This window comes from Hemiscyllium ocellatum, chromosome 11 (assembly GCF_020745735.1).
Source record: "Hemiscyllium ocellatum isolate sHemOce1 chromosome 11, sHemOce1.pat.X.cur, whole genome shotgun sequence".
NCBI lineage: Eukaryota > Metazoa > Chordata > Chondrichthyes > Orectolobiformes > Hemiscylliidae > Hemiscyllium > Hemiscyllium ocellatum.
Window position 1 is genome coordinate 3,742,410 of NC_083411.1, and position 18,752 is coordinate 3,761,161.

The window sequence follows — 18,752 nt, forward strand, 5'->3', positions numbered from 1 at the left end:
CTTAGCAAACAAGAGAAAGGAGTTTTCCATGGTATTCTGAGCCAGAGTCTGTGCTGAGGGAGTCTGTGCTGAGGCTGGGAGTCTGTGCTGAGGGAGTCTGTGCTGAGGGAGTCTGTGCTGAGGGAGTCCGTGCTGAGGCGTGGAGTCTGTGCTGAGGCGTGGAGTCTGTGCTGAGGCTGGGAGTCCGTGCTGAGGGAGTCTGTGCTGAGGCTGGGAGTCTGTGCTGAGGGAGTCTGTGCTGAGGGAGTCTGTGCTGAGGGAGTCTGTGCTTGGACTGGGAGTCTGTGCTGAGGGAGTCTGTGCTGAGGGAGTCTGTGCTGAGGGAGTCTGTGCTTGGACTGGGAGTCTGTGCTGAGGGAGTCTGTGCTGAGGGAGTCTGTGCTGAGGCCTGGAGTCCGTGCTGAGGGAGTCCGTGCTGAGGGAGTCTGTGCTGAGGGAGTCTGTGCTGAGGGAGTCCGTGCTGAGGGAGTCCGTGCTGAGGGAGTCTGTGCTGAGGGAGTCTGTGCTGAGGGAGTCTGTGCTGAGGCTGGGAGTCCGTGCTGAGGGAGTCCGTGTTGAGGGAGTCTGTGCTAAGACTGGGAGTCTGTGCTGAAGCTGTGAGTCTGTGCTGAGGCTGGGAGTCCGTGCTGAGGGAGTCCGTGCTGAGGGAGTCTGTGCTGAGGGAGTCTGTGTTGAGGGAGTCTCTGTTGAGGCTGGGAGTCTGTGCTGAGGCTGGGAGTCCATGCTGAGGGAGTCTATGCTGAGGCTGGGAGTCCGTGCTGAGGGAGTCCGTGCTGAGGGAGTCTGTGCTGAGGGAGTCTGTGCTGAGGCTGGGAGTCCGTGCTGAGGGAGTCCGTGCTGAGGGAGTCTGTGCTAAGACTGGGAGTCTGTGCTGAAGCTGTGAGTCTGTGCTGAGGCTGGGAGTCCGTGCTGAGGGAGTCCGTGCTGAGGGAGTCTGTGCTGAGGGAGTCTGTGTTGAGGGAGTCTCTGTTGAGGCTGGGAGTCTGTGCTGAGGCTGGGAGTCCATGCTGAGGGAGTCTATGCTGAGGCTGGGAGTCCGTGCTGAGGGAGTCCGTGCTGAGGGAGTCTGTGCTGAGGGAGTCTGTGCTGAGGCTGGGAGTCCGTGCTGAGGGAGTCCGTGCTGAGGGAGTCTGTGCTAAGACTGGGAGTCTGTGCTGAAGCTGTGAGTCTGTGCTGAGGCTGGGAGTCCGTGCTGAGGGAGTCCGTGCTGAGGGAGTCTGTGCTGAGGGAGTCTGTGCTGAGGCTGGGAGTCTGTGCTGAGGGAGTCTGTGCTTGGACTGAGAGTCTGTGCTGAGGGAGTCCGTGCTGAGGGAGTCTGTGCTTGGACTGAGAGTCTGTGCTGAGGGAGTCCGTGCTGAGGGAGTCTGTGCTTGGACTGGGAGTCTGTGCTGAGGCTGGGAGTCTGTGCTGAGGGAGTCTGTGCTTGGACTGAGAGTCTGTGCTGAGGGAGTCCGTGCTGAGGGAGTCTGTGCTGAGGGAGTCTGTGTTGAGGGAGTCTCTGTTGAGGCTGGGAGTCTGTGCTGAGGCTGGGAGTCCATGCTGAGGGAGTCTATGCTGAGGCTGGGAGTCTGTGCTGAGGCTGGGAGTCTATGCTGAGGCTGGGAGTCCATGCTGAGGGAGTCTGTGCTGAGGCTGGGAGTCTGTGCTGAGGCTGGGAGTCCATGCTGAGGGAGTCTGTGCTGAGGCTGGGAGTCTGTGCTGAGGTTGGGAGTCCATGCTGAGGCCTGGACTCTGTGCTGGCTTTCGCTCTGGACATCGCCAATGCTGCACAAGGACGGAAGGTAAAAAGAAAAAGAAAAGAAAACACAAAAAGAAAAAGGAAAAATAATGAAATGGACGGAATGGACAAGGTCCAGCTCAGGCATCCTACCTCACCATTATCCTGGCCACTACTAACTGGTCATTATTGTGTTGCTTATGGGATCCTGCTGTGTACAAAATGGCTGCTGTGTACCCTACAAGTGATCACATGTTTATTTTTGAATGATAATAGCCCATGAACAAAACTTCTCATGGTGAGGGATATATGGAGTTATAGGCACAGAAATATAAAGATAGGGGCAACAGCAGACATTCAGCCCCTCAAACCTCCTCTGAGATCTCCATCTGGTAGATTTGTTCCAACTGTCCTCACTCCTAATTGGGTCCTGCCTGGTGGGAGATGGACACCACCTGGTATTGCATCAAGGGAAGGCTACTGTGTTATATAACATGGAGTTTATTGCTCAAGTCATGCTCACACATCATAGGGCCATATTAAATCTTTAAATTTCAGCATGTATCATTTTAAAAGAGGATTCAAACAGCCAAAATGACAGTGGAAGTGCTGGAGGCAGAAATCTGGAATTTCATACCTGCAGCTGTCAAAGAAATTTGAGACAGAGAAATGCACTGCGACCTGATCCCTAATCCCCTGGGAGTGTCTCCACCCATGAACATGGAGATTCAAGAAAAGACAGCAGTCTAAGTGACATATTTGCATTTTCCCCTTTCAAGAGTACACAGATACAGGGATTAACCAAGCCTGGTGATGTTAGTGGCCTGATATTCTAGAGTGTGGGCAAATTGCTGTGAAGATCACTGACTTCAGAAGAACCATTAAACACCTCTGCACTGCAGGTAAAGAAAAGAAATGGAATATTCCACTTTAGGTGCTGCCAGCTGTCACCTGTTGGAAGGAATCAGGATAAAGGAATTTAAATCAACCTGTAAAGATACAAATCTCAAAACCAATGAGCAACATGAGTGCTACTGGCGACATCTCATCTAACAGTCACAACATTCAACAATCTACACCTCACAAACTGTCCAGAGAGACTGTTGGAGTCTTCAACTTTAATCTGTTTTTGGGCTCCCTGTCATTTCTAATCTCTGTGTTACACTGTTATTTCTTTGTATTTAGTCACTCATACTTATAAACTCGTGCCTTTATTAACTCAGGAAAGCCTGGATAACTTCACTCCTTTTAAAGCTGAGATTCACTTGGATTTGGGAGGACAGGATACTTGATAACTTCATCTTGTTGGCACCAACTGAGAGATTGACTGGAGCTAGTTTCACCCGGCAGTTTCATTGTTTGTGGTGTCTTTCCTGGAGCCAGAACAAATCAATTAGCCTCACCGAGTACACATGGTGGCAGCTAGGTCCACATTGCCTTGGTATGATAGGCGTTGTCACACAATAGTACTCATTGATTGTCACATGGTATTCAATATAAAATACAGTGAAGAGCCTATCCCATCACCATGCATAGGCATCATTCGCATTCACTTACAATAAAATGAAACAAAGAAAGATAACTTAAAGAGAGTCCAACGTTCCCTTCTCCGCTGCTAACAGTCCCTCCCAGACTTTGGCAGTCCACGCTACGTGAAAGTGAGAGTCCTGTCCCAGGCATCACAGGTCAGCTGACTCTGTCGGCATGCTGCCTTTGAAGATGCCATCAGTCGGTCATAGAGGCTTAGAATCATATAGCATGGAAACAGCCCCTTCATTCCAACCAGTCTGTGCTGAACATCATCCCAAACTAAACTGGTCCCACCTGCCTGCTCCTGGCCCGGATCCCTCCAAACACTTCCTATTCATGGATCTATCCAAATATTTTTTGAACATTGTAATTGTACTCACATCCACCACTTCCTCAGGAAGTTCATGACATATTCTAATCACCATGTGTAAAAAAATTTGCCTGTCTTTTTTAAATTCCTCTCGTCTTACATTAAAAATTTGCCCCCGAGACTTGAAAATCCCCCACCCTGGGAAAAAAAGGCAGCTACAGTTAACTCTATCTATACTACTCATGATTTTATAAACTTCTATCAGGTCACCTCTCAACATCCTATGCTCCAGTGAAAAATATCCCAGCCTACCCAGCCTTTCACTATAACTCAAACATTCCACACTGAGCTTATACACTCAAAGCTGTTGTTGCCACAGAATCTACATCACAATAATGTTGAATGGTGTTTAATGTGCTCCTCAGTGTTAACCCTCTCAGAACCTCCCGTCTTATTTGGCAGAAATGTCCGGTGGATGTGCAAGATAATACAGAAACAGAAATCCATCAGTCCTCTCTGCTCCTTTCCTTCTTTCTAAAGAATCACACTCCTCTGAGATTCTGTCACATTAAAGAAATGAAGATGTTATGCCTTTCACTTTAAGGGCTATTTGCCAAGTGGCTGATATATTGGATACAGTTACAAGCACCAAGAGATCCTGAATAGGATGATTAAAAATAAATTGAGCTTATCCTTGAATCTCTGGTGTACACATTTAAGTACCATGGTGTGAGGAATCATTAGCACCAACTTTATATAAACAAATAGGAGCAGCTATTAAATCCTGACAAAGCTATCTCAGAAGATCAGCTCACTCATTTGTTTTACCAAGAGTTTGGCTTCATAATTAACCATAAGAGCAAAACACATTCACTGGCCTAACACAGGAGTACTTTTAGATTACTTACAGTGTGGAAACAGGCCCTTCGGCCCAACAAGTCCACACCGACCCGCCAAAGCGCAACCCACCCATACCCCTACATTTACCCCTTACCTAACACTACGGGCAATTTAGCCTGGCCAATTCACCTGACACCCACATCTTTGGACAGTGGGAGGAAACCCACGCAGACACGGGGAGAACGTGCAAACTCCACACAGTCAGTCGCCTGAGGTGGGAATTGAACCCGGGTCTCTGGCGCTGTGAGGGAGCAGTGCTAACCACTGTGCCACCATGCCACCCACAAACTAGCTAGGGTTCAGAGAGTACTTCTCCCTTGTCTCTTGGCCCAAAGGTTGTGGGTTCAAGTCCTGCAGATTATGCAAAATGTAAAATGATGACGTCTAATTGAAATAATATGTCTAATTGCAATGATTGTAGAGCATATGTCGAGTGCCATGACCAATGTGTTCAAAGATCCTTGCACACCCACAGTTCAGAAGATCTGCAAAATGTGATCCTTGGAGATCTTCAATGCTTTATCAACTGCTGCATGGGACAGTTGTTTCCCAGAAGAGGAACAATGGGTCTTGATGAGTCCTGAAAGTTGCTTCCTCCCTCTTTGTGTTCGGAAGACTGTCTAAACTCACTTCTATGGTCGGTAAAATTCCCCCAAATCAGGAGGTATTTAGGAGTCCAATTTATTATGGCTCCTCTTGATGCTACCACCCCCCCCATGTCAACAGGAAGACAGTGTTTGTTGATTGAATGTGGGGCCTGTGTTTGGACTTGTTCCAAAATAATTGTTTATGATCCAACACCAGGAAGTCTTTCCGAGATTGCAAACGTAAATGTCTCAGACACACATTAGGAGCAGATTTAGCTGTCTCCAGGGATGACATTGGTGGCAATGGGAGCTGACGGGGGCATTTAATTGAATGAGGAAATGGCGGGTGGGAACCCTCCAACACAATGAAATCCCTGGAGGGAATTCCTTTCGATTCCCTTTCCCTCTGAGGGCCACCCTAAAGGGCGATACGGAACATGGGAACACAGAACATAGGAAACAGAGGCAGCATCATGGATGAATTGATGGTGGAAAAGGAAACATTAATTTGTGTAGCGGAGGACTTCCTGATTTAGAAACAAAAGAAACAGAAATAGAAATAGGGGCAGCGAGATGGCCATTCAGCCCTGCCATTCCATAAGACTGTAGCAGCCCAAGCATCAACCCCTCTTTCCCATCTCTTTATCACAGCTCTCTAACATTCCATAGTTTAAACTTCTATCAAATTCCGCTTTAAATACTTTCAGTGATCTATCCTCAGTAACTGTCTAGGGTAGACAATTCCACACAGTCACTACAGCTGGCAGAAATAACTCTTTTGCATCTTAATTATCTCTTGCTTCGAGATGCCCCCACTTGTGGAAATATCTTCTCAACATCTTCCCTGTTAAGCCCCCGAGCAATCATGTATTTTTCAATAAAATCACCCCTCTTTCTTCCAAACTCTAATAAATAAAGGTCCAACCAGATCAGCCGTTCTCAATAAGTCAGATCCTTCATTCCAGGAACCAGCCTTGTGAATCTCTTTTGAACAGCAAGATATCATTTAAATATGGGGATCCAAACTGTAAACTCCAAACTCCAGGCATGGCTACATCAAAACAGTGTGCAGTTGTGATAAAACTTGCTTATTTTTAAACTCCCACCCCCTTAATAAAGCCCAAAATTCATTTGCCTTCTAAATTAACTGCTATACCTGCATGCTAAGCTGTAAATGTTTTACGTTCTGGAACACCCAGAATCCCTCTGCCCTGCACTTTTGAAGTCTCTTTCCATCTAAATAATGTCTACATTTTGATTCCTTCTCCAACAACACGTGACCTCAAAGTTTCCTCCATGAAACTCCATCTGGCAAGATGCTGCCCACTCATTCCAGCCATCTCTAGCCTTTGCATATTAATTAGGTCCTCATCACAACATGCCCACCCACTTCATTTAACATCATCAGCAAACAGTACACTCTGCTCCCTTCTCCGAGTCATTAACATTGATAAGAGCATGAGAAACAGCAACAGTAGTAGGACATTCACCCCTCCAGCCTGCTCCACCATTCAATAGGATCATTGCTGATACAACCTTCCTCACGGATTGCAGATGCTGGAAACCAGATTCTGGATTGGAGTGGTGCTGGAAAAGCACAGCAGGTCAGTCAGGCAACATCTGAGGAGCAGGAAAATCGACATTTCGAGCAATAGAGCTTTTGCCTGAAATGTCGATTTTCCTGCTCCTCGGAAGCTGCCTGACCTGCTGTGCTTTTCCAGCACCACTCTAATCTTGGTTATGGTACCGTCCACTGAGACACCAATGCAAGACACTGCTTTGAATCATCTGCCATCTTCCTGTTCCTCATTAGCTCCTCAGTTGTATTCTCCAAGAATACCACACTTCCTTCAGCTGCTCTTTTTTCTTTAATCTAATTTAAAAGTATCTTGCTGTTAGTTTTTATATTTCTTACCAATTTAATTTCACAATTAATGTCTCACAAAGACTCTGTACAATTGCAGCAAGATACTTCTGTTTGTGCTTTCAACATTTTCATTGAAGCAGCTGCCTCAGGGACCCAGGTTCAATTCCACCCTCAGGTGGCTGTTTGGATGGGGTTTGCACACTCTCCCCGTGTCTGCCTGGATTTCCTGCAGGTGCTCTGGTTTCCTCCCACAGTCCAAAAGATGTTCAGGTTAGGTGGATTGGCCTTGCTAATAGTGTTCAGTGATGTGCAGGCTATTTGGGTTAGTCAATGGGAAATGCAGGGATTGGGTAGGATGCTTTTTTTTGAAGGGCTGTTGTGGACTCGATGGGCTGAATGGCCTGTTTCCACACAGGAAGGATTCCATGATTAATCAATTTTCTCTCTTGTTACTAGCTTTTTCGTCATCTAATGCTAAAATATTTCCTGAAATATTTCCAAACCCCTGGCACATGACAAGTTTTCATTGCTTTGCATGCCTTAGTTTTTGATTGTGTTATGATCCCAATACATATTATGATTGGATAAATTAGATCCCAAACAGGAACCTGGCTTGATTTCTCAGTTTTTGTTTTGTTTTGGTTAGTTGAAAGGTTTTGGTCCCTCACTGATACATAAGTGTGCCCTGCTGCAGATTTTTGCTTTAACAATAAAATAGACGTTTATTGAGAAATGACAATAAAATAATTTAGACTTTGAAAACAAATTCAGAGATTTTTAAACGAGCAATAAAAGCATAATCCCATTAATCCCAACACAATCCTTTATAAATTGTGAAGAAACAGAACAGTTTTTGAATAGTATCCAAAACACACACGGGTACAATGCCCAAACAGTAGGTATACAAAGCTCAAACCACGGTCCTGACATCAAACACAAGTAGTTTTCAGCCAAGAGTGTGTCTGACGTTCAGAATGAAATTAGAGCGATCAGGATCTCAGCTCAAAGCCTTAAGTAACATTTCCAAGCTTTGGCAAACAGTTCTGGAAGGAGATGACTACCAACTCCTCAAAGTAATATCAGTAATAAAGAAACGCATATATTTATTACTGTTGGAGGATCAGAACTGAGGGACAGCAGCATGTCTAGGTGTCAGTGTTAATGAAGGTCTACACTGTGGAAAGGTCAGCACTGAGGGAGCTCCGTACTGTCAGAGGGTCAGTGCTGAAGGAGCGGGCACTGTCAAAGGGTCAGCACTGAGGGAGCTCCACACTGTCGGAGAGTCAGAGCTGAGGGAGTGGGCACTGTCAGAGGGTCAGCACTGAGGGAGCTCCGCACTGTCAGAGGGTCAGCACTGAGGGAGCGGGCACTGTCAGAGGGTCAGCACTGAGGGAGTGCCACACTGTTATTGGGTCAGTGCAGAGAGAGCTCTGCACTGTCAGAGGGTCAGTACTGTAGGAGCTCTTCACTGTCAGCGGGTCAGTACTGTAGGAGCCCCGCACTGTTGGGGGGTCAGTACTGAAGGAGTACTGCACTGTCGGAGGGTGCGTGTTGTGATGGGTTGGGGTTTGATACCTGACCCCCACCTGATGTCTGTTTGACTTGGGCTCTGGGTGAAAGGGGAAGCCCAGGCCCTCACTCCCGGTACAGGAGGGTATCAGAGGCTGGGTCCCAGGTGTAGCTCCTTCTGCGGGTTGCCCCGCACACACAGCGCCCAGGCCCGGGGTATGGGCCAGGCCTGGGGCAGGTGAGGCCTTGTCCAGGGTAGCCTGGCGACCAGGAGCACCGGTACCAACGGCGATAGGTGAGGTGCCAGGCGAGCTGGGCGAGGGCAGCAGCGGCTAATTTCTGGGAGTATCGGTGGAAGAAGGTGACAGAGAGGAGCAGCAGGCCATTCCAGAGCAGCAGGAAGGTGGCAGTGAGAAGGAAGAGCAGCCGGAGGGGCCCACAGGCCGTATGCCCAGCGCCCAGGTAATTTTGGAAGGCTGACAGCTCCTCGGCTAGCACCAGTGAGGCGAAGCAGAGCATGAAGGTGTCCCCAGACAGCTCATAGCCCAGCCACAGGCGGCCCGGCTCCAGGAGGCAGGCAGCACGGCGACCCGCTAGGCCCCAGCCTGCAGCTCTGGCCCAGGCCCAAGCTCCAGCCTCACCTCCTGCCTCCTCCTCCTCCACCAACAGCAGCAGGCCCCGGGATGCAGGCTCAAAGCACGATCCGGTCACCTCCTCGATCCAGGAGAAGGCCCGGGCACACAGTAGCCGGACACCGGCCCCCACTGCCAGGCGACTGAGGGGCTTCAGGGCCGGCAGCGGGTTGCCTGAAGGCCCCGAGCTCAGCAGCAACACATAACCTCCCGCCAACAACACCGTCCAAGACCAGCAGCACTCCACCAGCCGCCTGCAGGGATGGGGGGATGCAAGGGGAGAGGGAGAATGGGGGAGAGAGGGAGGGGAGAAGGGGAATGAGGGAGAGAGAGAAAGTGAGAGAATGAGGGAGAGAGAGAAAGTGAGAGAATGAGGGAGAGATGGGAACAGTGATAGAGAAGGGGGGAGGAGTGAGGCAGAGAGAAAGGGAGGGGGAAAGCAAGTGAGGGGGGAATGATGGACAGAGAGTTATAATGAGGGCAAAGAGATAGAAGAGGGAAGACAGAGATAGAGGGAGCGATAGATGGAGAGAGAGAGTGAGAAATCCACAGAGAGAGTAAAAAGACCAAGTGAGTGAGAGGAGGGCAGAATAGATGGATAAGGGAGAGAGGGAAATGAGGGCAAGGGGACAGTGATAGATGAAGGAAGAACAGAGATGGAGAGATAGGGTGAGGAGAGGGGTGGGTAGACAGAGGAAGAAGAGAATAGATGGAGGGAGAGGAGAGAAGATGGGGGAAGAGATAGAGGGAGGAGAGAGAGACAGAGACAGAGAGTGTGAGAGTGTTGGGTCAGGAGAGGAGATGGGGAAGAGATAGTGGGAGGAAAGAGATAGAAGGAGAGAGAGGGAGGGGAGTAAGACAGGAAATAGTGGGAGGGATGATGGGAAAGATGATAGAGTGAGATGAAAGACATGAGGGGGGGGAAGAGACAGGGGATGTGAGAGATTGTTGGAGAGAGTGTGTGGAAGAGGAGGAAAAGTAGAAGGAAATGGAGAAGGGGATTGATAGAGGGAAGGGAGGGGGGGGGGGGTGATAGAGAAGGAAGAGCCAGGAGAAAAGGGGAGGGAGGAATAGGTGGAGGAAGAGGGATGTGTGGGTGGGGATGCAGAAGAAAGGAAGAGAGATTGAAAGAGAGCCAGAACAGACAGGAAAGATGGGGAAAGAGAGAGAGAGAGAGAAGGGGAGGAGACAGAGAAGGAATAATAAAAAAAGAAATATTTATCAATTATGATAACAAATCAGAATACTCAGTTGCCTATGGTTTGGGGACAGGAGAAGCGAGGGGTTACGGAGCAGGATCACGACATGGTGAGGGATTCTGAACCTCTCACCCCGCGCCCACCAACACCCAGCCCTTCCCATCCCAGTAAGGGTCAAACATCTCCACACTAATCTCCACATTTCCACTCAGATAAACTACTGTTACCAGAGAGGCAGAGCATCAGGTGGAGGGGGTGGGATCTAAACCCATCGAGGGGGGCATTGTGGTGGAAGGGGGTGAACCGAGGGAAGTGGAGAAAGCCGTGAGAGGGAGCGTGCGATACTCACACATGGAAGTAGTTCCTTTTATTGGCGAAGATGACCCTGGGGCTGATGTAAAACTGGAGCAGAGGCCCGAAGATGACCAACGCAGCCAGCCACAGGTGGTAATAACCTCGCACGATCGGGCTTCCGAGGACTGCGGCAATCTGGTCAGTTACAAACACCAGGGCATCCCAGAGGATCACCCTGCACTTTTCTCTCTCTGCTACTGCACACGAGCAGAGGGAGTGCCAAAAGCCCTTTAGCTTCATCTTCAAGGTTCACCCATCCAGCGAAATCAGAAAGATTGCCAATGTACGGATTCTCCCTCCCTCTTTCTCTCTGTCTCAGCTAATTCCATATTCTCTCTCTCTTTCGATCCATTTCGCTCACACCCAGTTAATCCTCTCTCATTCCTTCTCGAGCCCCTCACTTTCTCATCACCGACTCCCAAAGATTTGTCCCTCGCCGCTAATGTCCTTCCAGTAGACTCACAGTTCTCCTGCCCTTGTCCTCTGCTCTTGCTCAATCCCTCAGCACAGGCGCACAGTCTGACACCAGAGGAATGCGATCCAAAATAGCACACAGAGGAGAGCAGCAGCAGCTGTTCCCAAGCAGCTCCCGTGGGCAATTCAGAGGGAATCCACCCTTCTCACACTGAGATAATTCCTACCAACATCATCGTTGAGGAGGGGAAAGGAATAACCCTGAGAATTGACCATACCCTCCCACCAACAGACATCACCCCCTCACTTACTCACCACCTTCTGCTGTCAGACTGGCTCCCTCAGATCTTCAAGGGGAGCGGGAGAGGGCGGGAACGGTGTTGGGAGAGGGGGGTGAGTGAGCTCAAGACGGAGAAATCGACAGTTCCTCACAGCTGCCCTCTGACCCTCAAACTTCTGACTGGAATTTCTTTCCTGAACTCACACAAAAGCTCTGGGGGGGGGTAAACTGTTCCCTGGCACATTCACCATGGCGATGCTTGGCACTCACCAAACAATCACCACTCTGTTTCTCAGGCCGTATAAATTATTGCTCCCTTGAGGATTTAGCATTCTTGTAAATCTGTCCTGATGAGTGCAAAACTGAAAATTGTTTTTTTAACAGTAACTTAGAGTTATAGAGTATAGAGATGTCCAGCACAGAAACAGACCCTTCGGTCCTACTCATCCGTGCCAACCAGATATTCCAACCTAATCTAGTCCCATTTATCAGCACTTGGTCCATATCCCTCGAAACCCTTCCTATTCATACACCCATCCAGATGCCTTTTAAATACTGCAAATGTACCAGCCTCCACCACTTCCTGTGGCAGCTCATTCTATACACGTACCACCCTCTGTGTGAAAATGTTGCCCCTTAGTTCTTTTTTATATATCTTTCCCCTCTCACCCTAAACCTATGCCCTCTAGTGCCGATTCCCCTATTTACCCTATCAATGCCCCTCATGATGTTAGAAACCTCTATAAGGTCAGCCCTCAGCCTCCGACCCTCCAGGGAAGCTTCTTCTGTGATAGCAAGTGGGAGCAATTTTAAAGGATTTTTCGAGGAATGGGTGGTTAGTTCAAGAAAGGGAGTTTGGGTGAGAGGAGAGCACAGGAGAAAAAGCAAAAGAAAAAGGAGGGATGTGAGTTGGAAGAAAGCGAGGGAGGAGAGGGTAGGGAACAGTGAGGCGGGTAGGGAGAGTGAAGGGGAGAGAGAAACAGAGAGAGGGGAGAGGACAGAGCTGAAGGCAGAGGTGGGAGGAAGAAAAAAGAGAAGCTGAAGGGATAGGAGAGATGGGTCACAAGAGGGAGAGAAAATGGTGTGGGTTGAGAGAGGAGAGAAGGAAGAGTAGAGTGGGGAAAAAAGGAGGGGGAAAGATACAAGTGTGGGAGTGCTGTTGTTTCAATCCCCTTCATGAGCCTGGTGCATGCAAACAGGAGGAGGGCGTTCAGCCCTCTGTTTGAGGCTGCAGCCCCTCTGGAATAGTCGCTTTCCATTGAGACTGTCTGTCCATGTTCTTCTGATCCAACCTGATCTCCTCACATTTCTCCACATGAACCTGCCCACTCCCTCAACCTAACTGACAATGTCCTTTCCATTGTGGCCAACTCTCTGCAGGTTTCCCAATGGAGTGCAGAGCAGTGAAAGCTCGCTGGTGACTATCAGGAGAACCTGGTGGCTGCCTTTGCTTACCTACCTTGACACTGTCCTATCCCCAGTTGTCCAGGAACTCCCCACATACATTCAAGTCACCACCCACACCCTCCACCTCCTCCAAGACTTCCATTTCCCCAGCCCCCAACGCCTCATCTTCACCATGGATATCCAATCCCTCTACACCTCCATCCGCCATGACTCGGGCCTCCAAACCCTCCGTTTCCTCTCCCCCAGTGTCCCCAGCAGTACCCTTCCACCGACACTCTCATTCGTTTGGCCGAACTGGTCCTCACCCAGAGCAATTTCTCCTTTGAATCCTCCCACTCCCTCTAGACCAAAGGGGTAGCCATGGGCACATGTATGGGCCCCAGCTATGCCTGTCTCTTTGTTGGCTACGTAGAACAGTTGATCTTCCGTAATTACACCAGCACCACTCCCCACCTCTTCCTCCGCTACATTGATGACTGCATTGGTGCCACCTCGTGCTCCCGCGAGGAGGTTGAGCAATTCATCAACTTCACCAACACATTCCACCCTGACCTTAAATTTACCTGGGCCATCTCTGACACCTCCCTCCCCTTCCTGGACCTCTCCATCTCCATTAATGACGACCGACTTGACACTGACATTTTTTACAAACCCACCAACTCCCACAGCAACCTGGATTACACCTCTTCCCACCCTACCTCCTGCAAAAATGCCATCCCGTATTCCCAATTCCTCCGCCTCCACCGTATCTGCTCCCAGAAGGACCAGTTCCACCACAGAACACACCAGATGGTCTCCTTCATTAGAGACCGCAATTTCCCTTCCCACGTGGTTAAAGATACCCTCCAATGCATCTCGTCCACATCCCGCACCTCCGTCCTCAGACCCCACCCCTCCAACCGTAACAAGGACAGAACGTTCCTGGTGCTCACCTTCAACCCTACCAACCTTAGCATAAACCAAATAATCCACCGACATTTCCGCCACCTCCAAATGGACTCCACCACCAGGGATATATTTCCCTCCCCACCCCTTTCTGCCTTCCGCAAAGACCGTTCCCTCCGTGACTACCTGGTCAGGTCCACATCCCACAACAACCCACCCTCCCATCCTGGCACCTTCCCCTGCCACCACAGGAATTGCAAAACCTGTGCCCACACCTCCTCCCTCACCTCTATCCAAGGCCCCAAAGGAGCCTTCCACATCCATCAAAGTTTTACCTGCACATCCACTAATATCATTTATTGTATTCGTTGCTCCCAATGTGATCTCCTCTACATTGGGGAGACTGGACCCCTCCTAGCAGAGCGCTTTAGGGAACATCTCCGGGACACCTGCACCAATCAACCCCACCGCCCTGTGGCCCAACATTTCAACTCCCCCTCCCACTCTGCCGAGGACAGGGAGGTCCTGGGCCTCCTTCACCGCCGCTCCCTCACCACCCGATGCCTGGAGGAAGAACGCTTCATCTTCCGCCTCAGAACACTTCAACCCCAGGGCATCAATGTGGACTTCACCAGTTTCTTCATTTCCCCTCCCCCCACCTCACCCTAATTCCAACCTGCCAGCTCAGCACCACCCTCATGACCCGTCCTACCTGCCAATCTCCCTTCCCACCTATCCACAGCACCCTCCTCTCTGACCTATCACCTCCATCCCCAATCCCATTCACCTATTATACTCTTTGCTACCTTCTCCCCAGCCCCACCCCCCTCATTTATCTCTCCATCCTGGAGGCTTCCTGCCTCTATTTCTGATGAAGGGCTTTTGCCCGAAACGTCAATTTTCCTGCTCCTCGGATGCTGCCTGACCTGCTCTGCTTTTCCAGCATCACTCTCATCCAGAATCTGGTTTCCAGCATCTGCAGTCCTCACTTTTGCCTCACTGGTCTATAATTACCAGGGTGGTCCCGACTCCCCTTCTTGAACAAGGAGACAACATTTGCTATCCTCCAGTCTTCTGGCACTATTCCAGTAGACAATAACGATATAAAGATCAAAGCCAAATCTCCTCCCTGGCTTCCCAGAGAATCCTAGGATAAATCCCATCCAGCCCAGGGGACCGATCTATTTTCACACTTTTCAGAATTGCTAACACTTACTCCTTGTAAAAGTTAATTCCATCTAGTCGCCTGTATCTCAGTATTCCCCTTGACCAATTGTCTTTTTCCAGTGTGAATACTGAAGAAAAATATTTATTTAGCATTTACCCTATCTCCTCGCACAACTTCCCACTACTATTATTGATTGGCCCTAATGTTTCTCTCATGATTGCTTTATTCCTGATGTGCCTATAGAAAGCTTTAGGGTTTTCCTTGATCCTATCTGTCAACGACTTCTCATGTCCCCTCCTGACTTGTCTTAGCTCTCTCTTTAGGTCCTTCCTAACTAACCTGTAACTCGCAAGCATCCAAACTGAACCATTACATCTCACCTTTACATAAGCCTTCTTCTTCCTCTTGACAAGAGGTTCAAACCACGGCTCCCTCGCTCACTCAACCACTTCCTCCCTGCCTGTCAGCTACATACTGAGCAAGGCCACGCAGTAGTTGTTCCTTGAACAAGCTTGGTTCTTGATTCATGAACAGGGAAACAGCTTCCCTGCATCTTTTCTGTGTTTTCTAAGTTTCAAACAGATCACCTCTCATTTTTCAAAACTCGAGAGAAGACAGGTTCCCCCCCATCTCTCTCTCTCCCCCACACTATCTCTCTCTCCCCCACACTGTCTCTCTCTCTTGCTTGATCTTTCTCTTTCCTTCTCTCTTGCTTTCTCTTTCCGTCTATCTCTCTCTTTTCTCTCTCTTCTTCTTTCCCTCCCTGTCTCTCTCCTTCTCTCTCTCTTGCTCTCTCTGTTTCTCTCCCTCTCTTGCTTGCGCTCTCTCTCTCTCTCTCTCTTGTTCTGTCTCTCTTTCTCTCTCTCTCTCTCTCTCTCTCTCTGTCTCTCTCTCTGTCTCTTTCACTCACTCTCGCTCCCTGTAATCTCCTGCACTCCGATCATACCCTGGACTTCCCTTCGGGATCTGAACATGACCGAAGTCAGCTCCCCTGACTGAACCAGCTAAAAATATCAAGGCTGATGTACCAGCCTCAAGATAGCTCAGGGAGAGAGAGAGAGGGAGGGAGAGAGAGAGAGAGAGCAGTATGAGAGAGGGGATCAGATCAGGGGGTGATTAGCACAGATTGACCCAGCCCCGAAATAGTACCTAGCTCGTCCCAAAGCTAGTGCTGGGCAAAGCCTTCATCCACTGGGACAGAATTAACCCTTTCTATACCGAGGGAGTGGAGGTGGGGATATGTCAACATTACTGACAGCTCACACTGAGCAGGGCTACACTCAACACAGGTATAATTACACGGAGATCATTACAGGCTGCTATTAGTGCATAGAAGGAAAAAACAGAGCTGAAATCAAAGTTCCGCTGAGGGAGTGCCGCACTGACGGATGGTCAGTGCTGAGGGAGTGTTGCACTGTTGGAGGGTCAGTGCTGTGGGAGCGCCACACTGTTGGAGGGTCAGTGCTGAGGGAGTGTTGCACTGTTGGAGGGTCAGTGCTGAGGGAGCGCCACACTGTTGGAGGGTCAGTGCTGAGGGAGTGTTGCACTGTTGGAGGGTCAGTGCTGAGGGAGCGCCACACTGTTGGAGGGTCAGTGCTGAGGGAGTGTTGCACTGTTGGAGGGTCAGTGCTGAGGGAGCGCCACACTGTTGGAGGGTCAGTGCTGAGGGAGTGTTGCACTGTTGGAGGGTCAGTGCTGAGGGAGCGCCACACTGTTGGAGGGTCAGTGCTGAGGGAGTGTTGCACTGTTGGAGGGTCAGTGCTGAGGGAGCGCCACACTGTTGGAGGGTCAGTGCTGAGGGAGTGTTGCACTGTTGGAAGGTCAGTGCTGAGGGAGTGCAGCACTGTCGGAGGATCGGTGCTGAGGGAGCACCGCACTGTCGGAGGGTCAGTGCTGAGGGAGCGTCGCACTGTCGGAGGGTCATTGCTGAGGGAGTGCTGTATTGTCGGATGGTCAGTACTGAGGGAGCGCTGCACTGTCGGAAGGTCAGTGCTGAGGGAGTGCCGCACTATCGGATAGTCAATGCTGAGGGAGTGCTGTACTGTCGGAGGGTTAGTGCTGAGGGAGCGCCATTGCTGAGGGAGTGCGGTACTGTCGGAGGGTCAGTGCTGAGAGAGTGCCACACTGTCGGAGGTCAGTGCTGAGGGAGTGCTGTACTGTCAGAGGGTTAGTACTGAGGGAATGCTGCACTGTTGTAGGCAGGATGGAGGGAATGCGGCGCTGTCGGACAGTGAGTGCTGAGGGAGCGCCGCAATGTCGAGGGTCAGTGCTGAGGGAGTACCGCACTGTCAGAGGGTCAGTGCTGAGGGAGTGCTGCACTGTCAGAGGGTCAGTGCTGAGGGAGTGCCACACTGTCGGAGGTCAGTGCTGAGGGAGTGCCACTGTGTCAGAGGGTCAGTATTGAGAGAGTGCCGCACTGTCAGAGGTCAGTGCTGAGGGAGTGCTGTACTATCGGAGGGTCAGTGTTGAGGGAGCGCCGCAATGTCGGGGGTCAGTGCTGAGGGAGTACTGCACTGTCAGAGGATCAGTACTGAGGGAGTACTGCACTGTCAGAGGGTCAGTACTGAGGGCGTGCTGCACTGTCGGAGGGTCAGTGTTGAGGGAGTGCCACACTGTCGGAGGGTCAGTGCTGAGGGAGTGCTACACTGTCGGAGGGTCAGTGCTGAGGGAGTGCCACACTGTCGGAGGGTCAGTATTGAGAGACTGCCGCACTGTCAGAGGTCAGTGCTGAGGGAGTGCTGTACTATCGGAGGTTTAGTACTGATGGAGTGTTGCACTGTCAGAGGGTCAGTGCTGACGGAGTGCCGCACTGTTGGTGGGTCAGTGCTGAGGGAGCACTGCACTGTTGGAGGGTCAGTACTGAGGGAGTGCCACACTGTTGTAGGGTCAGTGCTGAGGGAGTGCCGCACTCTCGGATAGTCAGTACTGAGGGAATGCTGTACTGTCGTAGGTCAGTGCTGAGGGAGTGCTGCACTGTTGGAGGGTCAGTTCTGAGGGAGTGCCGTAATGTCAGGGGGTCAGTGCTAAGGGAGTGCTGCACTGTCGGAGGGTCAGTGCTATGAGACTGCCGCACTGTGGGAGGGTCAGTATTGAGGGAGTGCCGCACTGTCAGAGGGTCAGTGCTGAGGGAGTGCCACACTGTCAGATGGTCAGTGCTGAGGGAATGCTGTACTGTTGTAGGTCAGTGCTGAGGAAATACTGCACTGTTGTAGGTCAGTACTGAGGGAGTGCCGCACTGTTGGAGGGGCAGTACTGAGGGAGTGCTGCACTCTCGGAGGGTCAGTACTGAGGGAGTGCCGCACTGTTGGATAGTCAGTGCTGAGGGAGTGCTGCACTGTTAGACGGTCAGTTCTGAGGGAGTGCCGCAATGTCGGGGGGTCAGTGCTAATGGAGTGCTGCACTGTCGGAGGGTCAGTGCTGTGGGACTGCCACACTGTGGGAGGGTCAGTGCTGAGGGAGTGCCGCACTGTCAGAGGGTCAATGCTGAGGGAGTGCAGCACTGTCAGAGGGTCAGTGCTGAGGGAGTGCCGCACTGTCAGAGGGTCAGTGCTAAGAGAGTGTCACACTGCTGGAGGGTCAGCGCTGAGGGAGCACCGCACTGTCAGAGGTCAGTGCTGAGGGAGTGCTGTACTATCGGAGGGTTAGTACTGGTGGAGTGTCGCACTGTCAGAGGGTCAGCGCTGAGGGAGCACCGCACTGTCGGAGGGTCAGTGCTGAGGGAGTGCTGCACTGTCGGGGGGTCAGTACAGAGGGAGTGCTGCACTGTCGGAGGGACTCAGCATTGGAAAGCAGCTTCCAGCTCAACATCAGACCACTGTCTCCTTCCACCCCTGCTCAGTCCTATTTGCCGCTTGCTCTGTGACCTATCACCCATCTAATAAAAGGCAATGGATGGGTACAGTCCTAGCAGAGACACTGCCTCATTGAGGCCCTACTGTGTGCAGACCTGGCTGCTTGACCTTCATGGGGAGGGTGAACATTGCCTTTCCCCCA

The 18,752-nt window shown here is 50.7% G+C and overlaps 1 protein-coding gene across 1 annotated transcript; it reads right to left on the reverse strand.

Moving 5' to 3' along the window:
• Positions 1 to 7,662: 7,662 nt before the first annotated feature.
• LOC132820082 (fat storage-inducing transmembrane protein 1-like) lies at positions 7,663 to 11,105 on the reverse strand. The gene is made up of 2 exons (XM_060832002.1): positions 10,601 to 11,105; positions 7,663 to 9,306 (listed from the first exon to the last, which is right to left on the reverse strand). The coding sequence occupies exons 1-2, from the start codon at positions 10,843 to 10,845 to the stop codon at positions 8,547 to 8,549; spliced, it is 1,005 nt and encodes a 334-aa protein (XP_060687985.1). The 5' UTR covers positions 10,846 to 11,105; the 3' UTR covers positions 7,663 to 8,546.
• Between the last annotated feature and the right edge of the window lie 7,647 nt (positions 11,106 to 18,752).

Bases quoted from the DNA above. Each gene is read 5' to 3' on its own strand.
- LOC132820082 (XM_060832002.1), bottom strand. From the start codon at position 10,845: ATGAAGCTAAAGGGCTTTTGGCACTCCCTCTGCTCGTGTGCAGTAGCA. The intron at 9,307-10,600 runs GTGAGTATCGCA...CCATCCCTGCAG, and splicing joins AAAAGGAACTACTTCCATGT to GCGGCTGGTGGAGTGCTGCT.